General features: G+C 48.3%; 11 protein-coding genes across 11 annotated transcripts; 6 read left to right on the forward strand and 5 right to left on the reverse strand.

Annotated features, from left to right (window-relative positions):
* Nucleotides 1-532: 532 nt before the first annotated feature.
* rsmA (putative bZIP transcription factor (Fcr3)) lies at nucleotides 533-1,614 on the forward strand (the record flags this gene model as incomplete). Its single annotated transcript, XM_040810306.1, has 3 exons — nucleotides 533-655; nucleotides 727-995; nucleotides 1,077-1,614. The coding sequence occupies 3 exons, from the start codon at nucleotides 533-535 to the stop codon at nucleotides 1,612-1,614; spliced, it is 930 nt and encodes a 309-aa protein (XP_040669288.1).
* Nucleotides 1,615-1,832: 218 nt separating this feature from the next.
* Nucleotides 1,833-3,193, reverse strand: ASPVEDRAFT_42995 (phosducin family protein). The gene is made up of 4 exons (XM_040812729.1): nucleotides 3,103-3,193; nucleotides 2,837-3,019; nucleotides 2,399-2,757; nucleotides 1,833-2,340 (listed from the first exon to the last, which is right to left on the reverse strand). The coding sequence occupies exons 1-4, from the start codon at nucleotides 3,138-3,140 to the stop codon at nucleotides 2,177-2,179; spliced, it is 744 nt and encodes a 247-aa protein (XP_040669289.1). The 5' UTR covers nucleotides 3,141-3,193; the 3' UTR covers nucleotides 1,833-2,176.
* Nucleotides 3,194-3,420: 227 nt separating this feature from the next.
* Nucleotides 3,421-4,443, reverse strand: ASPVEDRAFT_42996 (ribosomal eL24 family protein). The gene is made up of 2 exons (XM_040812730.1): nucleotides 4,371-4,443; nucleotides 3,421-4,293 (listed from the first exon to the last, which is right to left on the reverse strand). The coding sequence occupies exons 1-2, from the start codon at nucleotides 4,373-4,375 to the stop codon at nucleotides 3,726-3,728; spliced, it is 573 nt and encodes a 190-aa protein (XP_040669290.1). The 5' UTR covers nucleotides 4,376-4,443; the 3' UTR covers nucleotides 3,421-3,725.
* Nucleotides 4,444-4,578: 135 nt separating this feature from the next.
* pam18 (putative mitochondrial DnaJ chaperone (Tim14)) lies at nucleotides 4,579-5,403 on the forward strand. Its single transcript, XM_040812731.1, has 4 exons — nucleotides 4,579-4,697; nucleotides 4,762-4,835; nucleotides 4,887-4,940; nucleotides 5,000-5,403. The coding sequence occupies exons 1-4, from the start codon at nucleotides 4,647-4,649 to the stop codon at nucleotides 5,136-5,138; spliced, it is 318 nt and encodes a 105-aa protein (XP_040669291.1). The 5' UTR covers nucleotides 4,579-4,646; the 3' UTR covers nucleotides 5,139-5,403.
* Nucleotides 5,404-6,458: 1,055 nt separating this feature from the next.
* Nucleotides 6,459-9,482, forward strand: atrR (transcription factor atrR; the record flags this gene model as incomplete). Its single annotated transcript, XM_040810307.1, has 7 exons — nucleotides 6,459-6,659; nucleotides 6,721-6,848; nucleotides 6,906-7,297; nucleotides 7,352-7,848; nucleotides 7,903-8,078; nucleotides 8,128-8,691; nucleotides 8,750-9,482. 7 exons carry the CDS (start codon nucleotides 6,459-6,461, stop codon nucleotides 9,480-9,482), a joined length of 2,691 nt encoding a protein of 896 aa, XP_040669292.1.
* An 841-nt stretch (nucleotides 9,483-10,323) lies between these two features.
* Nucleotides 10,324-12,997, forward strand: ASPVEDRAFT_30046 (uncharacterized protein; the record flags this gene model as incomplete). Its single annotated transcript, XM_040810308.1, has 2 exons — nucleotides 10,324-12,124; nucleotides 12,198-12,997. The coding sequence occupies 2 exons, from the start codon at nucleotides 10,324-10,326 to the stop codon at nucleotides 12,995-12,997; spliced, it is 2,601 nt and encodes an 866-aa protein (XP_040669293.1).
* Nucleotides 12,998-13,288: 291 nt separating this feature from the next.
* ASPVEDRAFT_43000 (DUF1295 domain protein) lies at nucleotides 13,289-14,878 on the reverse strand. The gene has a single exon (XM_040812732.1). It carries the CDS (start codon nucleotides 14,762-14,764, stop codon nucleotides 13,676-13,678), a length of 1,089 nt encoding a protein of 362 aa, XP_040669294.1. The 5' UTR covers nucleotides 14,765-14,878; the 3' UTR covers nucleotides 13,289-13,675.
* Nucleotides 14,879-15,107: 229 nt separating this feature from the next.
* ASPVEDRAFT_53914 (DNA topoisomerase 3) lies at nucleotides 15,108-17,335 on the forward strand (the record flags this gene model as incomplete). Its single annotated transcript, XM_040814859.1, has 7 exons — nucleotides 15,108-15,197; nucleotides 15,247-15,447; nucleotides 15,501-15,679; nucleotides 15,736-15,905; nucleotides 15,972-16,294; nucleotides 16,354-16,490; nucleotides 16,546-17,335. The coding sequence occupies 7 exons, from the start codon at nucleotides 15,108-15,110 to the stop codon at nucleotides 17,333-17,335; spliced, it is 1,890 nt and encodes a 629-aa protein (XP_040669295.1).
* Nucleotides 17,336-17,810: 475 nt separating this feature from the next.
* ASPVEDRAFT_84981 (uncharacterized protein) lies at nucleotides 17,811-18,722 on the reverse strand (the record flags this gene model as incomplete). The annotated part of the gene is made up of 1 exon (XM_040817633.1): nucleotides 17,811-18,722. The coding sequence occupies one exon, from the start codon at nucleotides 18,720-18,722 to the stop codon at nucleotides 17,811-17,813; it is 912 nt and encodes a 303-aa protein (XP_040669296.1).
* Nucleotides 18,723-19,105: 383 nt separating this feature from the next.
* Nucleotides 19,106-19,821, reverse strand: ASPVEDRAFT_30050 (DUF4149 domain-containing protein; the record flags this gene model as incomplete). Its single annotated transcript, XM_040810309.1, has 4 exons — nucleotides 19,106-19,272; nucleotides 19,354-19,642; nucleotides 19,704-19,737; nucleotides 19,790-19,821. 4 exons carry the CDS (start codon nucleotides 19,819-19,821, stop codon nucleotides 19,106-19,108), a joined length of 522 nt encoding a protein of 173 aa, XP_040669297.1.
* A 305-nt stretch (nucleotides 19,822-20,126) lies between these two features.
* ASPVEDRAFT_737011 (ATP-dependent DNA helicase 2 subunit KU80) lies at nucleotides 20,127-22,854 on the forward strand. Its single transcript, XM_040816217.1, has 10 exons — nucleotides 20,127-20,363; nucleotides 20,410-20,464; nucleotides 20,514-20,580; nucleotides 20,635-20,702; nucleotides 20,749-20,917; nucleotides 20,967-21,027; nucleotides 21,074-21,601; nucleotides 21,653-22,038; nucleotides 22,093-22,307; nucleotides 22,359-22,854. Exons 1-10 carry the CDS (start codon nucleotides 20,235-20,237, stop codon nucleotides 22,841-22,843), a joined length of 2,163 nt encoding a protein of 720 aa, XP_040669298.1. The 5' UTR covers nucleotides 20,127-20,234; the 3' UTR covers nucleotides 22,844-22,854.
* Nucleotides 22,855-22,941: the final 87 nt, after the last annotated feature.

The raw sequence follows: 22,941 nt of genomic DNA on the forward strand, positions 1-22,941 counted from the left end.
GGATAGAGCATCTAATATACATACTTTGCATTCTACAGCCTACTATGATCTATTTTCGTAAGCCAATGTCTAGAACATGAATACGTATTAGCCTTGTAGTATGTTTGAATTGTTTGAGGCCTTTGCTGCCTTGGCCGAACAAACGCGATTTGGCTGCGAGGCACCTTTGTAAGCGTTATGCAATGTAACTTCCACGTCGTATCGGGCGCTGGGCAGAGGCAAACAGAAGCACACAGAAGATGAGTGACAGGACAGTCTGTGAGAGCTGAAAAGATGATAATCACTGACAAAATATCTGTAAACAATTCAAATTGTCTGCATCATACTAGCAGTCCTTTCTTCGATGGATTGCGGGAGACATGGATGAGGGCGGCGAACCAACTCGTTGAGCCGATCTTCTTCCTTCTGGCCCCAGCTTTGGAAGTTCTAGACTTTCAACCCATCCATATATACGCTCAACATTCTCGCCATCTGGGCCTTTTTTTGTTGTAATTTTGGTACAGCATCACTGAATTCACATTGAGACCCCGCGATGGATCAATACCCCTACTACTCCAGCCACCCCGCGCAGCAGCCCTCGTTTTCGCTCTACGGACTCCCCACCCCAAACCAGAACGCCCAAAACGATGATATCCCCAGCTCCTTTGATCCTCTGGTATGTGCTGTTTGTCTACTCAAACCGCCGTTCAAATGGAGATGTTACCGAGTATTGACTGGTTGGCGCAGAGCTATCAACCCGCGTTCGATCCGTCTTTCAATCCCACCTCGCAGCAACCATTCGGTCGCTCTCCGCAGTCCCCGCCGGACTCCTACACGAAACAGTCGGTCTCGAGCGGCGAACACCTTGGTCCCAGTCATTATCCAGGATCGATCGAAGGTCGAGATGAATTCCTCGCCGATCCGGGTCTGATGCGGAGTAGCAGTGAGGAGAAAGACAAGGAGGGGCTGGCCGGCACACCAGCGCAGAGTAAGCGCAAGGCGCAAAATCGAGCTGCGTATGTTTGCCCCACGCCAAACCCAAATGATAGATACCTATCTAGGGAAGACGTCTAACTAATTTCCTTTGTTTATTTTAGTCAACGAGCCTTCCGCGAACGCAAGGAACGACATGTCCGCGACCTCGAAGAAAAAGTCAACAACCTCCAACAAGAATCAAGCACCCTGACAGCCGACAATGACCGCCTAAAGCGCGAACTGGCGCGGTACAGTACTGAGAATGAGATCTTACGTGCGACGGCAAATGGCCCCGGCTCTGGCGGCGATGGTGGTGACGGCCAACGAGGGCCAGCATCGTCTGGCCCAACGCAGACAGGACCAATGATCTACTCACCCACTGACTTCTATTCCGATCTCGTACCGGCGGGACAATCGGTGCGGTTGCACCGGGTGACGTATTGCAAGGTTTCTGGGGAGCGGCTGTACGATGCCGGGGCGGCGTGGGATATGATACAGGAGCATGAGTTGTTTAAGAAGGGGCTTGTTGACATTGCGGGGGTGACAAAGAGGTTAAAAAGTGCTGCGCAGTGTGATGGGCAGGGTCCTGCGTTTCGGGAGTGCCAAATACAAAAGGCCATCGAGGAGAGTGCGTTGGAGGACCGTGATGGATTGTTATGATTTGATGTATGTTATGTTGATTTGGTGTTTTGATTTGTGAGGGACCTGCGTTTATGCTGGTTTATCTTTTCTGCTTGGTTGGATTCGAATTTTGGGCATTATTATATGGATTTAAAGGTTGATTGAGCGGGCGTGATGGTTTGGCTATGATGGATTTGTATTTATTTTCTATGGTATCCTGTGTTAGCTTTTTTGCATTCGCTTTTATTCTATATATTCTCTGGATTGAACTTGGACCATGGCCTTTAATTTGACTTAGTTTCACTTCTATTCGTTTTCTGAATTGTCGTCTTGTACATGGTTGGTTACGTATACAGAAGGCCACCGTTGAACTCCTCAGTGCAAGTACAAATTGAGTTCTCAATGGTTCAAGTTCAACATTCAACGACTCAGACCCGCTGAGTGACCTCAATGTCCGAACCATATGCGCCTCTTTAGGTAGTCTGAACGGAGTTTGCCCACCTTGAAGCATGCGAAGACCAAGCCACGTGGTTGCGACTATGCTTAAAATCCCGTGATAGTCGAGGTCCTCTCAGTTTCTTCACGATGACACATAAGTGAATTAATCCCAATCATCGTCATCGTTATCCACAGTGGCGGTAGTATTCCTAATACTCGACTTCGGCTTCGATGGCCGTTCATCCTCAGAGTCATCATCTCCGCCCTTCTTCAATCGAACATCGCTCTCCTTAAGTGCGCCAACCTCCACAAGCATATTCTCAAGATCTACCCATAGTTAGCACCCGCACCATCACAATAAGCAAATTAAAAGAAGGTAACAAACCATCAACCCTTGTCGATGTTCCTCCAAGCGCCATAAGCGTCACATACTGCTTCGCAATCTCGCCATCCTTATAAACCAGAATTGTCGGTGTGTTGCGGTCTGGATACCCCTCAATACACATGTTCCCACGCATCTCACAGAACTTGATATCGCCATACTTCGCCGCCAATCGCCTCCATATCTCGGATAGAAGCCGCGACTCGACATTGTTGCTCGAGGACGAGGTAAGGTTCAGACAGACAACACAGTTCTTTGACGCCTCGGTGACTTCCCGCGTGAAGTCAGGCTTTTGCAGACCGTAGACTTGGTTGTGCACTGAGGCTTGTGTTATTGTGCTTAGTTCCGCGAGGCGTTTTTGTCTATGGTAAGGCAAGATATATCTGTTAGTACAATTGCGTAACGTAACGTTGGTTAGGTGTGCAACGTATGCGGACGTACCGGTACTGGTTCAGAAATGATTCATCCTCGATATCCTCGAGCTCGTCTAGTTCGTCCAGGTCCTTATCCTCGAGTCGGTTTTCGTGCGCTTTGCGCTCGGCTTCGACGAGCGCTTCCTGGATAAGCGGCTCCGGGTCTTGAGGTTTCTCTGGGATGATTCCGTGTTTACGGAGAATGTCGTTCCTGATACATTATTAGATTGAGGTTGATTTGAGGTGGGTGTCGACTTGTACTGCCGGGGTGGTGGTTTGGTGGGGTGGACGAACCATTCTGTGTCTTCGTTGGGGTTGACTTCGACTTGCATTGTGGGCGGTGGTTTGGATTAGGTCGAGGTTGAAATTTAGATAGCTAGTTGTAATTTTGGATTATTTGGCTTGAATGGTGACGGGGTTTGGTAGGAGAAATATGGCATGGAAATCCCAGGCAGATGCGTAGAGGGGCAGAATTGATAAATCTGGGGTCTTCTTGGCGGCATGTGCGGGCGGTGGTTTTGTCTTATACTAGTATTATGGGATCGACGGACGCCTTAGAGCTTATAGATGGCACTAATTATATCACAATTACGCAGGAACAAGATATATGTTGCCTGATTGGAAATGTTGTTGATTGAAAATCGAACCCGGTTTTGGTCAGGCTTTTCGGTGTTGGTCTAGGCAACTAAGTATGTATTCCAGCTTCTGGTCTAAATTGCTCAGAGACATGATTCTGCACAGTTGCTGGCAAGATGACGTTTCTCATTTATTATGCCTTCAGTAAAAGTAGGAAATATGGTGTGATATCCGCATGAAATGTGCATCATGAATCAGCTTTTTGGCAAAGGCCCAGGTATGAAACGAACCAAACTCCATCGTAAAATAGAAGAAACAAAAGAAAATGTCCAAGTAAAAGTCTAATCCATGTCCATCTCGTCCTGTGTGGTTCCATCCACCAAGACCCTGGTCTTCTTCTTCTGCCGGAGTCTCTCCTCTCCATGGACTTTGCTGGCAACCTTTGCGCCCTCTTCGACGAGCGGTCTTCCCTCCTCTCTCTCGCGGAGTTCCTTGCGAATAAGATGCTCGCCCTCCGCAACAACCTTCCTGTCCGCCTCGCGCTTGCGTTCCCGCGCAAGCTTGCCCGCCAAGCGGCGCTTCGTGAATGCCCGTTCTCTGCGTCCTCTGATCTCCTCCACCCGCTCCATGGCCTTGACCGTTGAAGCGACAAGATTCCGGTCGTACTTGACGGGGACATTTCTCTTCTTTGCGAACTGGGATAGGACAAGCGACGAGTCGACGATCATCTCCTTGCCGTTGGCTGCGCGGCCAGCCTTGGTCCACTTGAGTTTTCGTGGCTGTCTCTTCAGCTTAAAGTTGGAGTGGCATTTTGATCGGCAGAATCGGAAGGCTTTCCCATCCAGTCTAACCATCTGGATACCCTTGGAAGGGTATACCGGGCGAGAGCAGAAGTGGCATGTTTCGACTCTGGAGGGTAGATTAGTTAGTGGGATGGGATGGGCTAGCTAGGTCGTGACCATGGGGTCAGAAAAAAGGTAACTAACCTCATCTTGGCGGACCTTTATAAGTTCCTCCAGAGATTTAAGAAAAGGGTCCGTGATGGGGGTTGTAGGGTGCTATCAAAAAGTCGGGGAGAAATTCGTATCGACAAGCAGAAGTTTTGAAATTCTGCCAACGCTAAACCGAATTAGGTCCCGCGGCGGCGTTCCGAGTTTTTATCCCGACGGCCGCTTCTTCTCCCCAACGTCACCTCAAGAACGGGCACGACCATCTCTTTTTCACTCAGTTCCTACCCGAATCCTCTAATCCGTTTGATTGATATGGCGTCCACTCTCGCGCTCGGTCTTGGTGTCGCTACGGCCGCCTTCTTGGTATGGTCAACGTCAAGGCGCGATTTCCCGCTTGTTCCTGTATACTAATCGGTTTGCTTGCTAGGGTCGTGCTGGTCTGGTTGCCTATCGTCGGTCCCAAGGAGGTGTTAATGCTCTTGGAAAGGCCTTTTACAAAGGGTTTGTAATTTAGATATTGAGGATACGTATAGATTGCTAATGTGGCCGCAGAGGATTTGAACCTCGGATGAACCGTCGCGAAGCCTCCTTGATTCTCGAGCTCCCGTATGGCCGCATTACGCTTATCACACGACTTCTTTGGGTCAATACTGACAGAATTGCAGGGAGCGCACTTTGAACAAGGACAAGGTTCGCAAGAAGCACCGCCAGTTGATGCTGCTCAACCACCCCGATCGCGGTGGTAGCCCCTACCTGGCAACGAAGATCAACGAAGCCAAGGAGTTTTTAGATAAGCATTCTTGAGTTATTCCCGGGATTGATCTATTGCTTGCAGCTACTACTGCTAGTGACTGCAATTTGAGATGAGCGACCGGAAAAGAAATCCGGGTGGGATTTTGGGAATCTGATACGAGCCAGATCATACTCCGTGTATAAAATGCTGTCTTTGGGTGCATAGCGTGGCGTTGGCTGGATTCCGAGGATGGGATGTATATACCCTCATCCTCTTGGATATTTGTACTGTATATATTGGTGAATCGCCACTCTTGAATTAACATTCTGCACATGCTTTGTATATTGAAATCTCGCTGGATTCATCAAAACTGGTAACACTAGGGTCCCAGGGGGGAGTCACGCTACAAAGTGTGGCTGACGTTATCAGATCTTCATATCCCGTCTTCCGGAGTCACGACGTATTCACCAGGAGCTAACTACATGGCTGGAACTCCGATGAGTCACTGTCTCAGTCACTGCCGTGTCTGAGGATGGTCACAGGCCCGCGCAAAAGTCAAATCTCGTCAAGCTCAAATAACAATGGTCGAAGGATCGGCTGGAGTCGGCCGTGCCTTGTCAGGGTCGGCCAATCCACTGCAGAACTGAGCGGAAGGGCTCGGACCCGAAAGAGCTTCCAGGTCCCTCAAGTCTCGGGGCTTCGGGGAGTCGGGTGTCCGGTGGTCGACTCGTATATCGTATTAACCTTCATAACTTCCCTGGCTCGAGATGACACTAAGGAGCTTGGCTGGCCGGGGTTAAGACGTACTGCGCCGTCCAGGCTCCGGCAAAGGCAGCACCGTTACGTTTGCTTGTTTCTTCTCTTCACACCGTCGATTCGTCGGCTGTAGTTGTTACCTCACTGTCTAAGTAGGGCTGCGGCGATAACAGATCGCCTGTTTTTTTCTCTCTTTTGTTTTTACTCTCTTCTTGTTGCTCTTGACGGCCTCAGGATAGTATTAACCCACACTTGCGTTTCCCCTCGTGCTGTACCTTGTGGTCGTGGTCGCCACGTGCCGACAAAGTGCTGATTGAGTAAGCCTGCGATTTTTTGTCCCCATGTCATCATCCACTTTTTGCCTCCGCCATATGCTGACTTGCCCACTCACCCCAGTCACTCCTTTTGACGATTGTCGCCGTGAGAAAAAGAAAAAAGAGTAAGAAAGTCGACGACGACTTCCAATCAAATCAAAAACAACCCCATCCGACACTTCCGCTTGCCTTGAATGGAGGGACCCCGCATTCGACTTCTGACAAACCTACCCGCTGACATTATCGAAAACTCCACCTTCTCACGCATCGGCCAGTGCCTGAACCTCACTAAGCATCTCAGCATCCGTTATCCGGACTAAGATGGATGGCATTGGGGATGGCGCGAATGGCATGGGCTACGATATGCCCATGCTTATGAACCAACAAACTCCCATCTTCGGCGCATACAATCACGATGGCTCTCCGGTCACCGCTGCTCTTCCGAATCCCACCTTTCACGATGAATCGTCGCTGGGCCTTGGGGATGATACAAACGACGCCAAACGGAGGCGAATTGCGAGGGTAGGTATTTCGGATTCTTGGTTGCTCGACGTTCTTGTTTGTCTGATTGCGCCTCCTGCAGGCTTGTGATATGTGCCGGAAGAAGAAAATTAAATGCGACGGCAAGATGCCTAAATGCTCCCACTGCATCAACTACAAAACGGACTGTGTGTTCACTCAAGTTGAAAAGAAGCGGAATCCACCTAAAGGGTACGTTATCTGCTCCTATATTGATGCATTCAAATGCTGACGACGTCCGCATTTTAGTGCCAAATACATTGAAGGCTTGGAAAACCGGCTAGGAAGGATGGAGTCCCTACTTCGTCTCTCCGGCCTGCTTTCTGAAGATGATGGGAAGACGGATCTTGGAACTCTGGAAAAACGACTAGCCGATCGATCTATGTCAACTGGCGGGTTCAATAATAACAATAATAATAATGCCACCAACAGCCCGACGAGATTCAATATGCCCTCTAACACCCAATCTCAGCCGGCTAGCACATCGCGACATTCGACACCAAGGATGGATTCCCAATCTAGCCCACGGACGGCGGCTACATCACCTGATTCGCAGAAGGAGTCTGAAAACGAGGTTGAAGGATTGTCAGATATGATGTGCTCCCTGGTGACGAACAACTGCGGTGAGACGCGTTATATTGGTAAGTGCCTATGTAGCTACACATGATGAATTAGGGCTGACTGGTTCCAAAAAGGGTCCTCGTCAGGTTTTTCGATATTCTCACCCAAAGGTATTCAGTGGGTGAACGAGAAGACAGGGGACACATCCTTCCAAGACATGATTTCATCAGCCTACATCGATGATAACAAATGGATGTACTGGAAACCGGAGATTTTTAGCGACATTTTTGCCCGCCGCGTGTTCAAACCCTTGCCGCCCAAGGAGGAGGCATTATCACTTTTCCGAGACTTTTTCGACAACTTCAATTGCATGTTTCCACTTTTTCACGAGCCGACGTTTATGCACCTGGTTGAAAAGCAATATTCCCGAGATCCTTATGAAGGTTCCGGCTGGTGGGCGAGTATCAACGTGGTGCTTGCTATCTCACACCGCTTACGTGTGATGAGCAACCTCGTCCCTCAAGAAGAAGACAAAAAAGCATGGCTGTATCTGAAAAATGCTATGGGTGTACTAACGGAACTGACAATGCGAAATACGGACTTGTTGAGTGTGCAAGCTCTTTTAGGCATGGTGGGTCTCACATTCTTCGTTGTCAATACTGCATAAATCTAACACTCATTGCAGTCGCTTTTCCTCCAAGGAACCCCGAACCCACAGCCGTCGTTCTTCTTAGTCGCTGCGGCCATCAGGTTGTCCCACAGCATCGGACTCCATAAACGTGGGTCCGGTTTTGGGCTGAACCCCGTAGAAGCAGAGCAACGGAAGAGAGTGTTCTGGATTGCTTATATGTTAGACAAAGAGTATGCTCTCCTGGCCCAATGATGGTTCTTCTTTCTAACTGTATATTAGCATCTGTCTTCGTTCTGGACGTCCGCCTGTTCAAGATGATGATGATATGAACGTCGAGCTCCCAAGTGACGACCCCCCGGACAATATTGGCAATGTTCCATTGTTCGATGGAAAAGGAAAGTTTAACATGTTTCGCATTCTTTGTGAGTTTTCTATCATCGAAAGCAAGGTATATAAACGTCTATACTCGGCCCGAGCTTCAAGACAGTCCGATGGTGAGCTCTTGAATACCATTGGCGAGCTTGATAGAGAACTCGAGGAATGGAAGGACAGTATTCCCATAGATTTCAGGCCCGAGCATGAAATCAAGGCAACGCATACACCTCTGATCCTCCACGTTGTTGTGTTGCATTTTGCTTATTACAATTGCTTGACTACAATTCACCGGATGTCTGTTCACCACGGATATTGGACTAGTCGCCTATCCAACTATGCTATCCAAGGATTGAATGCTCGACCCTTAAATCCGAGAGTTTTCCTATCTGCGGTTCTATGTGTGACCGCCGCTAGAGCATCTATTAACCTCATCAAATACATCCCGCAAGGCGATTTTGCGTGTGTTTGGTAAGTTTCGAAGATTTAAAGGTTTTTGGAGACAGCGTCTAACGTAATTTGTAAATAGGTTGATTCTCTACTATCCGGTTTCGGCGTTGGTGACATTGTTCGCAAATATCCTCCAGAACCCCAACGACGCGAGGGCTCGCTCAGATGTTAAACTAATGAACGTGGTTGTCAATTTCCTTTCTACACTCGTGTCTGACGAGTCAAACGGAAGTATCAAACGCATGCTTGGGGTTTGTGGCGAGTTCGAGCGAATTGCACAAGTAGTCCTTGATAAAGCCGAAAAGGATTCCCATTCGAAGAAGAAGCGGAAGGCTGCTCCAGATGAGCCTAGGAATGTACAGCAAGACATTGCTAAGGAAACAACCACAGCTTCTACCTCGAATCCGAATACAGCCAATGCACCGCCCACTACTATGCCGTTTTCGCCGCCGCAGCAATACGGTGCCGATTCCCAGAACGGTGGCTCCAACGTCATGAATGGGGTGCCAACTTTTACATCAAGCCAAGCAATGCCCGGGAGCAATGGCATTTCCAACGACATGCCGGGGAACATACCTACTATGCCTAGGGTTGGCCAAGATTTTGCGAATATGCTTAGTCCGAATGCCCTGGATGGACTAGACTTTGGAGGTCAGGCGCCTTTGACATCTGGCGGAGACATCCCTATCACACCGTCTTTCCAGCAACCATTTGTTCCACAAGACCTATGGCAGATGCCAATGACAATCGAATGGGACTGGGCCGATATGTCCACGAACTTTCCAGTCTTTGATTCGGGCCCCAGCCACTGATTAGTGTTTACGATGAAACGAACCATTTTTCCAATTCGATTCTCCTCGAAACAACATTTACGATATTTATACACCAGTTGTCGGATACAGATGGCAACGGACGGACATTGTGTTGAACATCTCCCCACTTATTTAATTATCCTCTTACATTCTTATTTGGCGAGGAGTAAAGGAAAGGCGTTCATTTGTGTGTGGGAGCATTCTATATGGTGGGTGTACTCTGTGGGAAGCTCCTAATTTACTCGACACTCCACACTGCGATTTGGGAAAGACAGGAAATACGATTTAGATGTATCTTGAAATATGATTCCCCTCTTATAGCTGTGTCTTATTCCCTTCTAATTTACCGGGCTTAACGGTGGAGCAAGGTGAGCCAAAGTAATGACTGGGAAATGCTAGAGTTGTCTATGCTCTTCTTCACGATCGTGAAACCTGTGTGGTTCAAAGTAATTGTAAACTTGGAGACATCTGCTCCTCCTGGAGATTTCTGGGACAGATAAACAACATTTTCTGATCATAGGGTGGTTTTAGCAGTGGTCTAGTGTGCAAAGCTGGAGTTGACGGTACGACGGAGTTAAGACGATTTCCTTCCTTAGGATTCTGGATGACTCAGCCGAACCCGGAGCGGCGAAAAAACCACGACCGATCCAACCTCCCAAAGGCGGACAGCAGCGGACTGCTTCATCAAGTACCCCCAATCCCAACTGATTGACACGCTTTGCACCTGATCCACCTGGCGTGGGCTTCTATGGATTCTTGTGCTTGATATTAACTTCACATCACACGTTTCCGCTCCATCCGCCCTTCCACCTTTCAGCCTCCGGGCTCACCTTCCTCGACCATGGCCAGCTTACTCCGACGGCCAGGCAACCTTGCTCAATACTCGAGGAGAGCCGCAGACCGCATTTTCCGCGCAGGGCCCCTATATACGCGGATTCCGCAGTCGAGGTTGTCATCCTTGGTCACAGCGCGACGTGTAAGAACATTCGCTACACAGAGCCCCGGTGACCCGAAACCACCGAACGGCGAAGACAACCAGAAGCCACCTACCGGAAACAATGGCGGTGACCAGAAGCCCCCTGAAAAGCCGGAGGGCGAAAAACCTAAGGAACCGCAATCGAAATTAAACCCGGAGGATGAAAAGGATCTTGACCTCTTCGTTCAACATATGAAGGAATGGATTCCGCAATCACAACAGCAAACACTCCAGGATATGCGAGCCACTTTGAAGAGGGATGGTATGTCGTCAGAGGTGCGGGATTTCGTCCAGAAGCATCTCAAAGGCGGTTCCGACCCGTCGATGTTGGATTACATACAGATTACGAGGCATATTCATGCGTTATCGCAGGAGAAGCCCAAGACTGAAGAGGAGCAGAAGGATGGGAAAAAGCAGGGCGAACAGAAACAAAAGGGTAAGGATCAATGGGGCCAATCTCCGAACATGAAGACATTTGAGTTCGGATTTGATCCTGCGTCGTTCCTAATAAGCTCTATCGTTGCCTACTATCTTTATCGCAGTGTTTTCCCTGCCGAAAATACCAAGGAGATCACGTGGCAAGAGTTTAGGAACAACTTCTTCGACAAGGGCCTTGTGGAGAGGTTAACTGTCCTCAACAATAACCGGGTACGTGTCGAGTTGAACCGTGAAGCGGTTGCCCGAACGTATCCGGATGCACAGGCAGGCGCCTACTACTTCAGTATTGGATCAGTTGACAGCTTCGAACGCCATCTTGACGAAGCCCAGAATGAGCTCGGGATCCCTAGCTCTGAGCGTATTCCGGTTTCCTATATTGAAGAAATGCCATGGGCAGCCACATTCTTGTCCTTCGCTCCTACCCTCCTCTTAATGGGTGGTTTCTACTATCTGTCACGTCGTGCTGGTGGTGGCAGAGGCGGCAACAGCGGTATCTTTGGTATCGGAAAGAGCCGAGCTAGGCGCTTTAACCATGAAACGGATATCAAGATCAAGTTCTCTGATGTTGCTGGGATGGACGAAGCTAAGGTTGAGATTATGGAATTCGTTAGCTTCCTCAAGCACCCAGAGAAGTTCCAGAAACTCGGCGCCAAGATACCTCGCGGTGCGATCCTGTCGGGACCTCCTGGTACTGGTAAGACACTGCTTGCCAAGGCCACTGCTGGTGAATCCGGTGTACCTTTCTTCAGTGTCAGTGGTTCTGAGTTCGTGGAGATGTTCGTGGGTGTCGGTCCGTCCCGTGTCCGAGATCTCTTTGCCAATGCACGCAAGAACACGCCTTGTATCATTTTCATTGACGAAATTGATGCTATTGGTAAATCCAGAGCCAAGCAAAGTTTCGGTGGTGGAAATGACGAGCGGGAAAGTACGCTGAACCAAATTTTGACTGAGATGGATGGTTTCAATACTTCTGATCAAGTGGTCGTCTTGGCTGGTACCAACAGACCCGATGTGCTTGACAAGGCTCTTATGCGACCTGGACGATTCGATCGACACATTGGTATTGACCGACCTACAATGGACGGCCGAAAGCAAATTTTCCGTGTTCACTTGAAGAAGATTGTCACTAGCGAGGATATGGAGTACTTGACTGGCAGACTCTCTGCCTTAACCCCTGGCTTTGCTGGTGCTGATATCGCAAACTGTGTCAATGAGGCTGCGTTGGTTGGTATGTAGAACTTCTAAACTTTTTGTTTTTTTGCCGTTTCGTTATGTGGTTCAGTAAGCTAACTTCAACAAAGCTGCCCGTGAGGATGCGGATCGCGTAACAATGAAGCACTTCGAGCGTGCCATCGAACGTGTCGTTGGTGGTTTGGAAAAGAAATCAGTTGTGCTCTCACCGGAGGAGAAGCGTACTGTGGCGTACCATGAAGCCGGCCATGCTATTTGCGGTTGGTATTTCCGCTGGGCTGATCCGTTACTCAAGGTGTCCATTATCCCTCGTGGACAGGGTGCCCTTGGATATGCTCAATACCTTCCGGCTGGTGGCGATACCTACCTGATGACATCAAACCAAATGATGGACCGGATGGCAATGACCCTGGGAGGTCGCGTCAGCGAGGAACTGCACTTCGACACCGTTACTAGCGGAGCTAGCGATGATTTCAACAAGGTTACTCGTTTGGCAACAGCAATGGTAACGAAGTTTGGAATGTCACCGAAGCTGAAATACATTTACTATGAGGAGGACCCATCGCAGCAGATGCACAAGCCTTTCTCCGAAGAAACCGCCAAAGACATCGACGTCGAAGTCCGCCGCATCGTCGGCGAAGCCTACAAGCAATGCCACACTCTCCTAACAGAGAAGAAGAAGGAAATCGAATTAGTCGCTGAAGAGCTTCTTACTAAGGAAGTTCTTAGTCGCGACGATATGATCCGCCTCCTCGGTCCTCGAGAATGGCCGGAATCAGGTGAATTCGCCAAGTACTTCGACAACACGCACGGACAGACCATTGCCCCCCCTGAGCCTGCTGTAGGAGAAGACGCCGAAGGAAAAGACGGCAAAGATGAAACACCTCTGCCGCCAAACCCATCTTCATAGACCGGGAGCAAAGAAAAGAACTTTGACGAATGACCTATCTTTTTTCTGCTGCTCTTATATCTACCTTTCTTGGGAACATACCTGTATTTATCCTCTTTTTTATTTACTCCCCTCCTATTCGTGTCTCTTCTACCTACCTACCCCACCCTCCCTTCACCCCCTCCATACCCTCCATTGACGGTGTTACCGGAATTTAAAGCATATCTTGGTATCTCCCCTTCCGCTACACTTCCTTGTGACACTTTTGTCACCTTATCTATGCACTTTTGCCTGAGAAGCGTCGAGTGTAATGTACCAGTGTATAGTAGGTAGTTATATGGTTGATTTTCACTAGTTCTTTCCTGACCAAGACGTAATCCATTATAGTAATGATACGTGGGTAGAATTATATGTACTATTGAATCAAACTCGGCTGTACAATTTGGCCGTGGCCTAGAAGTAAGAAACGAATATAGCTATTAGTAAACGGTGAATGAAAAACGGAATCTCCAAGACGCGACACAAAACGAAACCCAGGCCCAATATCTACTCCAATCCTAAGATTAAACTGGAAAGGATAGATGAAAAATATAAGACGACGGGTGACCTCTATCAGATCGAAAGAAGTAAAGACCAGCCCGAAATTTTGAACTCCAGAAGTAAGCAGACGGCTAAACCTCAAGGGGAGGGTTTCCCCATCTACTCTTCTTTCTTGTCCTTGGGGTTAGACTGCACAGCCTTCTTCTTGTTCCTGCCCTTGTACTTGGGCGCAACGGACAGACGTGGGATGAACCTTCCAACGCGAGCTTGATATTCACGGTATTCGGGATACTTGCTGGAGCTGATTCCCTCAGTAAGGCGGACGCTGCCTTGGAAGATGAGCAGGAGGCCGATAACACCCGCAGCAGTCCACTGGGCGTATTGCTCCGTACGGTACGCGTTCCAAAGGTACAACGTGAGCCAGATGGCCTGCTCGGCGGCGAAATTGGGGTGCCGGGAGAGCGACCACAGTCCGCTCACAACGAAGCCTCGCTCAAGGTCTTCCGGGTCATACTGATCCTTGAGAGTGCTCGGGATGCGGGCAGAGTTATTGTATTCTGTCTTGGCATTTTGGAACTTCCATTGTTGCTGGTCGGCAAAGAATTCGAGGATAATGAAAAAGAATGCGACGCGGGAGAAGATCAGGTCGGGAAGCTCGAAAGATTCACCGCCAGGAAGGCGCGCGAGGAGCAGAAAGTTGTAGGTTGGGGTTGTAAGGAGTAGTAGCAGGAGTGGCTGAATCACGCTGATAAATGTGACGTTAAAGAGGAAGAATAGGAAACGGTTGTTCACCCTGGAGCGGACGATAGACCAGCGGTAATCTTCCGAACCATAGCTGTAGCCGCCTCTGCGCCAGTAGTTGAAGGTTAAGCGTACAGTCCAGATAAGAGAGATTGCAGCAATGGTATCCAAGTTTAGAGTTCGCAGACCCGAAAGACGTGCCCAGACAGCGAAATGAACATTGAATATAGAAGGCAAAATAGACCAGAAGCGATCGACCTGGGAGTAGTTGCGGGTGATCTCGGAGAAAATGATAAAGAAGCCAGAAATAAAGATAGTAAAAGCAAGCGCAGTCGCAAAGGGGTTGGTCGCGAGATAGATTTCCTTGAGCGCATTTACATCTTTTGCTGCGATTGCAGGTTGGAGCTGTTCTGGGAGCGCAGCGACTTGCGACAGGAATGGTCGCACGGCATGGTTGAAGGAGACGCAGTCTGCGAGAGACTTGACTTCAGGTAGTGGAAGAGTCATTGTTTCAGATAGAGGCGCAGCAGCAGTGGCAGCAGAAGGCACTTGGCTGCGGAGAAAAGATTCCCACATGAGAAAAGCGATAGCAATAATTAAATGGTCAAGACACTGATGGAGGTGAACACAAACAAACAAGAAGTTCACAAAGAGCTTGAGCGGGGACCCACTAAACTATATTAGGAAGTTAGCTGTTGAAAGACGGTCCCGTGACTCGCGTCGTTTTCGCGTTTCTTCACGAGACAGACCGAACCGTAATACTGCATCTTGCAAATTGCCCCAACCAGAAAACGGATTGGACTATGAGGTCTGATACCAGGTAGTATTACTTATCGCCTGACCGGCTGCCATGGCCGTTACGAAAGTCTTGTGCGTGGCAGAAAAGCCTGCAATTGCCAAGGCTGTCGCTCTGCACCTATCTGGAGGTTCGATGCAAACTGTACGTGAATGAGCTCTGATGATAGGTGTTTGGACTGATTACAGAGCAGTTACATATTCCTGGGAACCAATATGTGAAGAACTATGTGTTCGATTTTAATTTCGGCGGTCAATTGGGCGACTGCGCTGTCACCATGACCAGCGTCCTAGGGCACTTGACAAGCTTGGAGTTTGAGCGCCAGTACAAGGGCTGGACGTCTTGTCCGCCGGCGATGCTGTTTGAAGCCCCGGTTTATATATCTGTGGATGATGTTTGTGAATTGAATATCAGTCAACGGTGGTGAATGCTAATCTTTAAACACAGGATAAAAAATCAATCGCAGATAACATCATGAAGCAAGCTAAATTCAATAAGTATTTGATAATTTGGACCGATTGTGATCGAGAAGGAGAGCATATTGGCACAGAGGTGCGTGATCAGGCGAAGGAAGGCAACCAGCGGATCATTGTCAGACGAGCAAAGTTCAATAATACTGAGCGAGCGTACGTGAACAGGACTTCTTCCCCCCCAACTTTGGGGTTTGCTAACTCGCAGAAAGTCACGTTATTAGTGCTGCAAGGTCCCTTATTGATCTTGATGAACGTCAGGCTAGCGCAGTAGCAGCGAGGATAGAGCTCGATCTCCGCATTGGGGCTGCATTTACTCGTCTTCTTACCCTTCAACTACAGAACCTCCATGAGAGTCTGGCACAGCATATAATAAGTTATGGTACACAGCTTCACTTCCTATAATTTGGATCAATAATTGGATCTAATAGATTTGGCATCCAACCAGGGTCTTGTCAATTCCCGACTCTAGGGTTCGTGGTTGATAGATATCTGCGCGTGAAACGATTCAAGCCGGAGACTTTCTGGGGAATTAAGGTCGTGCATATCCGAGATGACATCAAGGTAAACTTTCTTTGGAGTAGAGTCCATCTGTTCGACCGAGCCGCCGTGGTTATGATGCTCGAGCGCTGTTTGAAGGCAAAACAGGCCAAGGTCACCAAGGTGAATCAGAAACCGACGAGCAAATGGAGGCCTTTGCCATTGACAACCGTGGACCTGCAAATGATGGGTACAAGATACTTGCGCATGGACAGTTCAAAGGTCATGAAGGTAAATTGTTTATTGCGTAAAAGTACTATGTATCCAGCGAAGTTACTCATGCATCTCAGACAGCAGAAAATCTATATACTAGAGGTTTCATCAGTTATCCCCGTACAGAAACCGATCAGTTCGATAAGGGGATCGACCTAAAGAAACTGGTTGAGAAACAACTTGAAGACCCGAACTGGGGACAATATGCTCAAGGGTAGAGTAACATCCGCCGTTTATCTATATTACCTACTAAATGCTTTTAATCTCAGTCTTCTAGATGGCAATTTCAGGACTCCTCGAGTTGGTCGACACAATGACCAAGCACATCCGCCTATACATCCTGTTTGCTGGGTTAACCCCACCGTATTGAACGCTGATGAGAAAAAGGTGTACGAGTTTGTTGCCCGACGCTTTCTCGCCTGTTGCTCCGATGACGCCAAAGGACAGTCAACCGATGTTGAACTTCAATATGGAGACGAAACGTTCCACGCTAGAGGATTGATTGTATTGGAGAGAAATTATCTTGACGTTTATGTCTACGACAAGTGGGAAAGCACCCAACAGTTACCCAACTACCGAGTCGGCGAGATATTCGAACCTACGGAGGCCAACATTTTCGACGGCAAAACAACGCCTCCAAATTATTTGACGGAACCAGAGCTTATTGGCCTCATGGATGCCAACGGCATCGGCACAGATGCTACTATGGCTGAGCATATCGAGAAGATAAAAAAACGGTTCTACATCGGCGTCCATGCGCGCGGCGGAGGCCGAAACGCGGTCAAAGTACTTATTCCCACCCGCCTGGGCATCGCCTTGATCCTTGGCTATGACGATGTCTTCGCCGGTCTCGTAGACAGCCCATCCCTAAGCAAGCCCTTTCTGCGAAAGCAGATGGAAGTGGAAATGCGGGATGTTTGCGCTGGCACTAGGTTCCGGGGACACGTAGTCCAGCAGAATTTAGATATGTACCGGGAACTATTCATTCACACTCAAATGCGAATGAATATGCTTAAATCTGCGTTTCGGAGATATATCGTTGAAGAGGCCAATGTGTGAGCTACCCTATCCGCTCCCTTTCAGGCCGTCACACGATATTTTACTTTTCGACAAGTTCATGATCCCTGATGAAGGTGGTATGCGATAACAATGTCATTGAACTAATATTGCGCAATGTAAACATTTACTTGAGGAAGGGCCAACATTGAAAATAATGACTTGATATTGCAGCCACAGGACCATTTCTATCAGAAGATATTCCGCCACGAAGTTCATCTTCGTAAAGAGGGTTGGTTATATATGCTATTATAAAATCTTCTGGCATCCATGCCAACTCGAAGCGCATTTTCCTAGCTCTAGCGGCAAGAACTTGGACTTTCGATAGAGCAGCACCTTTCGGCCACGCCCTACAACCTATCTCGACTGACTTCGATTGAAGTCGTGTGGATCGTTATACATCGCATCGCTCCTCCTCTTGAAGGGTTTCTCGCTGCTTATTATTCTGCTTGACGCCTCTTCCTGCCTGAAAGATGAACTATGGTCTTTCTGACTGGGTTCGGTCATTTGTCGTTGAAAATGAGCCTGGCATGGAGTCGTACCCCAGCGAGCCTGTGTCCGAAAACCGAAACTGACACTGCATCTGTTGACCTTGAGTTTCAAACTTATTAATTAGCTTCCCCAGTTGTGGATCGTCTTTCTCGAAATGTCCTTTTTGCTTCTCGGCGGCGGATTCTTTCTCCTGTTTCTTGAGGATAGATTCTTTTTCTTGTCTCTCGTTGAGAGATTCTATCGAGGAACTCAGGCTATCGAACTTCGTCTCAATCTGTTTGTGTGTCTCATCAAGAGTGTCACAGTTTTCTTTCATCTTGTCAGCAGAATCCCTCATGTGTTTAATATGGCGGTTGATGCTACTTGATTTCGCTACAGTCGCTTCATCCTCTTCGGGTTCCCCAATTAAACCAAGGCCCTCGTTGTGAGTGCTATGAAGGAGAAGCTTCTCACCGGACTGTCCATCAAACTGCCCATCAATTGTCGACTGTCCCGTCCAAACGACAAAGAGCCAAACAAGGGTCGCAAAACAGATCATCATGATAACCACAAGCGCACATACTTGACCTGGTGGCAATTTCGGTGCTTTGTAAAATGGGTTTCCCCAAAAAGGCTTGACCTTGATCGGGGCTGTTGGCTTGACTGCGATGGTTTCGGGGTGAATGCTCGCCGTGGGCACCGTGTACTTGGGCGATTTTGATCTGAGGCTGGTAATGGGGATAAAAATCCTAGCCTCGCGAAGTTTCGAACAAAACGACCATGTCGATGCCACTGCACGATGATCCAGTTTGGGAACCGTTCGCCCTGACCATAGACAGAAGATATAGGCCAATGAAACTGGAGTCATCACTGTGACCAAGCCGCCAATGCGGCTCTCAGCAATAGCAAAACGATTCATTGTGTGTTGTAAGTAGACTTGGTAGAAGTAAAGTGTGAGTGAGAAGTTGAGATCGTAAGATCTGGAAATAATAATCGGATCGAAGTTGTAACTAGCTCGTAAAGTGCCATCAAGGGCGGGAAGCTCGAAATTATGAAGGTCTTTATATAACCACCCCTAGCAAATCGATATACCTTTTTGTGAAGCGAATTATAAGAAGCCTTTGTCTCTTTGTCACCATTGTCCATCCAGGCACTAGAAGCCTACAAGAATAATGACAAAATCATTCCAATGATCCGCAACACATAATGGATTGAGTTTCAATAACCAATCACACAAGAATGGATATGTACATGGCCTTATTTCAGCCGTCGCAGGGCTATTTCAAAAACCCTTTCAAGCCACTACTCAAGCTGCTTGCTAAGAACGACACCATAGAAGATAGTAGCGCCAATGGTGACCAGGTTAATCAAGCTGGACAATCCATGAAGGCGGCCAAACTTCTTGTTCAGAGCCATCATCTCCTTAGAGTGAGGAGGGGGGTCGTAGCTCTTCTTACCGTCGTGGGTTTCTATAATTGGCTCAGTAAGTATTTATCACGTTTCAATGCGGGGTATCCAGTTTAGAAACTGGGTACTACCAATTTACATACCCTGATGCTTCCTCTCCCGCATAGTATCAACGGTAAGCTTGCGCAGGACGGCAAAGTTTACTAAGCCAGTTACAAAGGCCGTCGCGAGTGGGAGAAGGACTTTGTATTGGTTTTCTGGCTCTAGCAGCCCGGAGACACCAAGGGTCTGGCCGCCACGAGAGGCAGTCAACCCGACTACGACCGGAAGAGCGGTCTGAAGAGCGAAGTAGGTAGGGAAGACCTTGGCTTGAAGAGCCGAAAACTGAGGGCGTGGGAGGGCGCGGAAGGCGATGATTCCAGATACAAAGCTCTACATAATTGTTGTTAGAGATATGTCTGTGTTCCTGAAAGGGTGGGATTCGGTAAAGTACCTGATAAAGCTGGACACCAAGGAGTGTGCCATAGCTTCAAACGCAAGTGTCAGTTGGTTGCTCGCGGCTTGAATAGGAGGACGGACCTTAGGATATGAAATGGGCGAGGGTCAAGCATTTTGAAGCAGGTGCTATGATGGCTCTCAACCAATGCTGAAGAGGTGCCTGATGAGTGTTGATGCACGAAGAAGAAGTCAAGCATTATGCGACGGCCGCTGTAATGATTGAGATGCGGGACCATCCGAGGCCCGGCGGCCTGTGGAACCAATAAACACGTCCATATATGCGGAAGTATTGTTATTTCCACTACTTTTAATCTATAATTTTATATTGACACGTATCTAAATTACATGCACGCACCTTTTAATGATGTCATGTGCCGTCGCGTTTAGGCCGTTCCCAATTTGGAAATATCGCGCGTCTGCCTGGACACCAGCTTGTCCATCGCCTGCTGCCTTTTGGCGGTCCCTTATCAGCAAATTCACCATCCGTTGTCTTTTTTTCAATTTATATCTGCCTCTCAAATCCATCATGGCGGAGAAGGAAGCAACGGTCTATATCGTGGACGTGGGAAAGTCCATGGACGAGCGCCGCAATGGCCGAGAGGTGACGGATCTCGAATGGGCCATGCAGTATATCTGGGACCGCATCACAACCACAGTAAATATTGCGAGTCTGCAAAAGAGAAATTTGTTGACTGGTACAGGTTTCTACTGGGCGCAAAACGGCGATGCTGGGCGTAATCGGCCTCAAAACTGATGGTAAGTCACACTACTTGCTGTCTATTCTTGTATACTAAGAGATCGGCAGGTACCTCCAACGAACTGCAAGATGAATCCCATTTCTCACATATCTCTGTTTTCTCGGAGATCAAGCAGTAAGTATTCTAGTTTCTTCCATCATCTCGCCAAATCCCTGACCAGATGCCTAGGTTTCTCATGCCTGATATTCGACAGCTGGCCGAGCAAATCAAACCAAGCAACGGCGACAAAGGGGATGGTATTTACCTCTTACCTTGAATGTTTTCCCGCGCTGATGAACCTAGCTATTTCCGCTCTTATATTGGCAATTCAAATGATCATCACCCACTGCAAGAAGCTGAAGTGGAAACGCAGGATTGTGCTCATCACTAATGGGATGGGGCGGATGAACAGTGAGAACCTTGGCGATATAGTATCGAAAGTTAAGGAAGACAATATCGAACTGGTAGTCCTGTGAGTTTTTTGCCTATTATTCTTCAGCAACGGCTCTAATCTATTGTAGGGGACCCGACTTTGACGATCCCGAATATGGCACTAAGGAAGAAGAAAAAAACTCTCGCAAGGTAGAGTTATGACCCCTTAACATATTTCGAGTCTAACGAGTTTTAGGTCGAGAACGAGGCGCTATTGAGGACCATCTCCGAGCAATGCGATGGGGTGTTTGGAACTCTTGAACAAGCAGTCTCAGAAATGGAGATTCCTCGCGTGAAGGCTGTTCGGCCAATTGCATCCTTCAAAGGCTTCCTGCAACTCGGTAATCCAGAGGAATATGACACTGCTGTTCGAATTCCTGTAGAAAGATACCCTAGAACAATGGTAGCGAAGCCCCCGTCGGCCAGCCATTTTGTTCTGCGCTCCGATCTAGCTGCCGAACAAGAAGGGCCCGAATCAGCGACTGCCGTTCCGGATACACAGCCCGAAGATGGAAGTGCTCTCACATCTGTGAGAAATTTGAGGACTTATCAAGTTAGCGATGAGAGTGCACCTGGTGGGAAGATCGATATTGAACGAGATGATTTGGCCAAGGGATACGAGTATGGACGTACAGCAGTACATATAAGTGAGACTGACGAGAATATCACAACACTTGAAACGACAGCAGCACTGGAGCTGGTTGGTTTCATCCAAAATGAGCGGGTACGTTCAACTCAGAGCTGTGGCGGACTTTGTGCCAGCTAACGACCGCAGTATGCTCGATATATGCACTTATCAAACACCAACATCATCATCTCTCAACGAGCCAACGATAAAGCCTCTCTGGCGCTGTCTTCTTTTATCCATGCTCTTTTCGAGCTAGAGAGCTATGCGGTTGCTCGTCTAGTCGCAAAAGAGAACAAGTCCCCTATTTTGGTTCTTCTCGCCCCTTCTATAGAGCCAGAATACGAGTGCCTCCTAGAGGTCCAGCTGCCATTCGCCGAAGATGTTCGAACATATCGTTTCCCACCTCTCGACAAGGTAATTACCGTATCTGGAAAAGTGATAACGCAGCATCGAAATCTCCCAAACGACGACCTTCTTGATGCCATGGACAAATACGTAGACAGTATGGAGCTGATGGACAAAGACGAGGATGGGTAAGCCTACATAGAAGTATCTACATGACGGACACGCATTGCTAATAAAAACAGGGACTTGGTCGATGCACATTTCCCGCTCGAAGATTCATTCTCGCCGATTTTACATCGCGTAAACGCCGCCATTCGATCCCGTGCCATACACCCCAAAGACCCCATTCCACCCCCCGCAAAGATTCTCACCCAGTTCTCGCAACCACCAGAACACGTACTTCGGAACGCAGAACGCCATCTCAAAAAGCTCATCGAGGTAGCCGATGTCAAAAAAGGTACACCATAAGCTCCCCTTTATAATTAGCCTATATTAACACACAATCAAGTACCACCCAAGGCCAAAGGCCGAAAGCGAGCCCGCGAGCCCGAGAAGCCCCTCTCCGGTCTCGATGTCGACGCTCTCCTTAACCAAGAAAAACGCGTCAAGATTTCACCGAACAACGCCATCCCGGAATTTAAACAGACTCTCGCACAGGCTGAGACTATCGAGACAACAAAGGATGCCGTGAAGCAGATGCGTTCAATCATCGAGGACCAGATAAGACATAGTTTCGGTGATGCAAATTACGACAGGGTCACTGAGGGCCTGGGTACCATCCGCGAGGAACTCATATCATACGAGGAGCCTAGTTTGTATAACGAATTTATGAAACAGCTCAAGGAGCAGATCCTGAAGGAGAAGCTGGGTGGAGACCGCCGGGAACTCTGGTGGTTGATTAAACGGAGTAAACTGGGCCTGATTGATCAAGGACAGTCAGAGCTTTCTGCTGTGACAGAGGAGGAAGCAAAGGCGTTCATGACGGCCCAATGAAGGATAAGATATGTATCACAATTATTCTAGATACCATGTGCTATTTATGAGAATGCGATACAGGCGATTTCTGATATCAGACAAATTTAACTCGCTAA

The sequence above is a fragment of the Aspergillus versicolor genome (assembly GCF_001890125.1).
Source record: "Aspergillus versicolor CBS 583.65 unplaced genomic scaffold ASPVEscaffold_6, whole genome shotgun sequence".
NCBI classification, from domain to species: Eukaryota; Fungi; Ascomycota; class Eurotiomycetes; order Eurotiales; family Aspergillaceae; genus Aspergillus; species Aspergillus versicolor.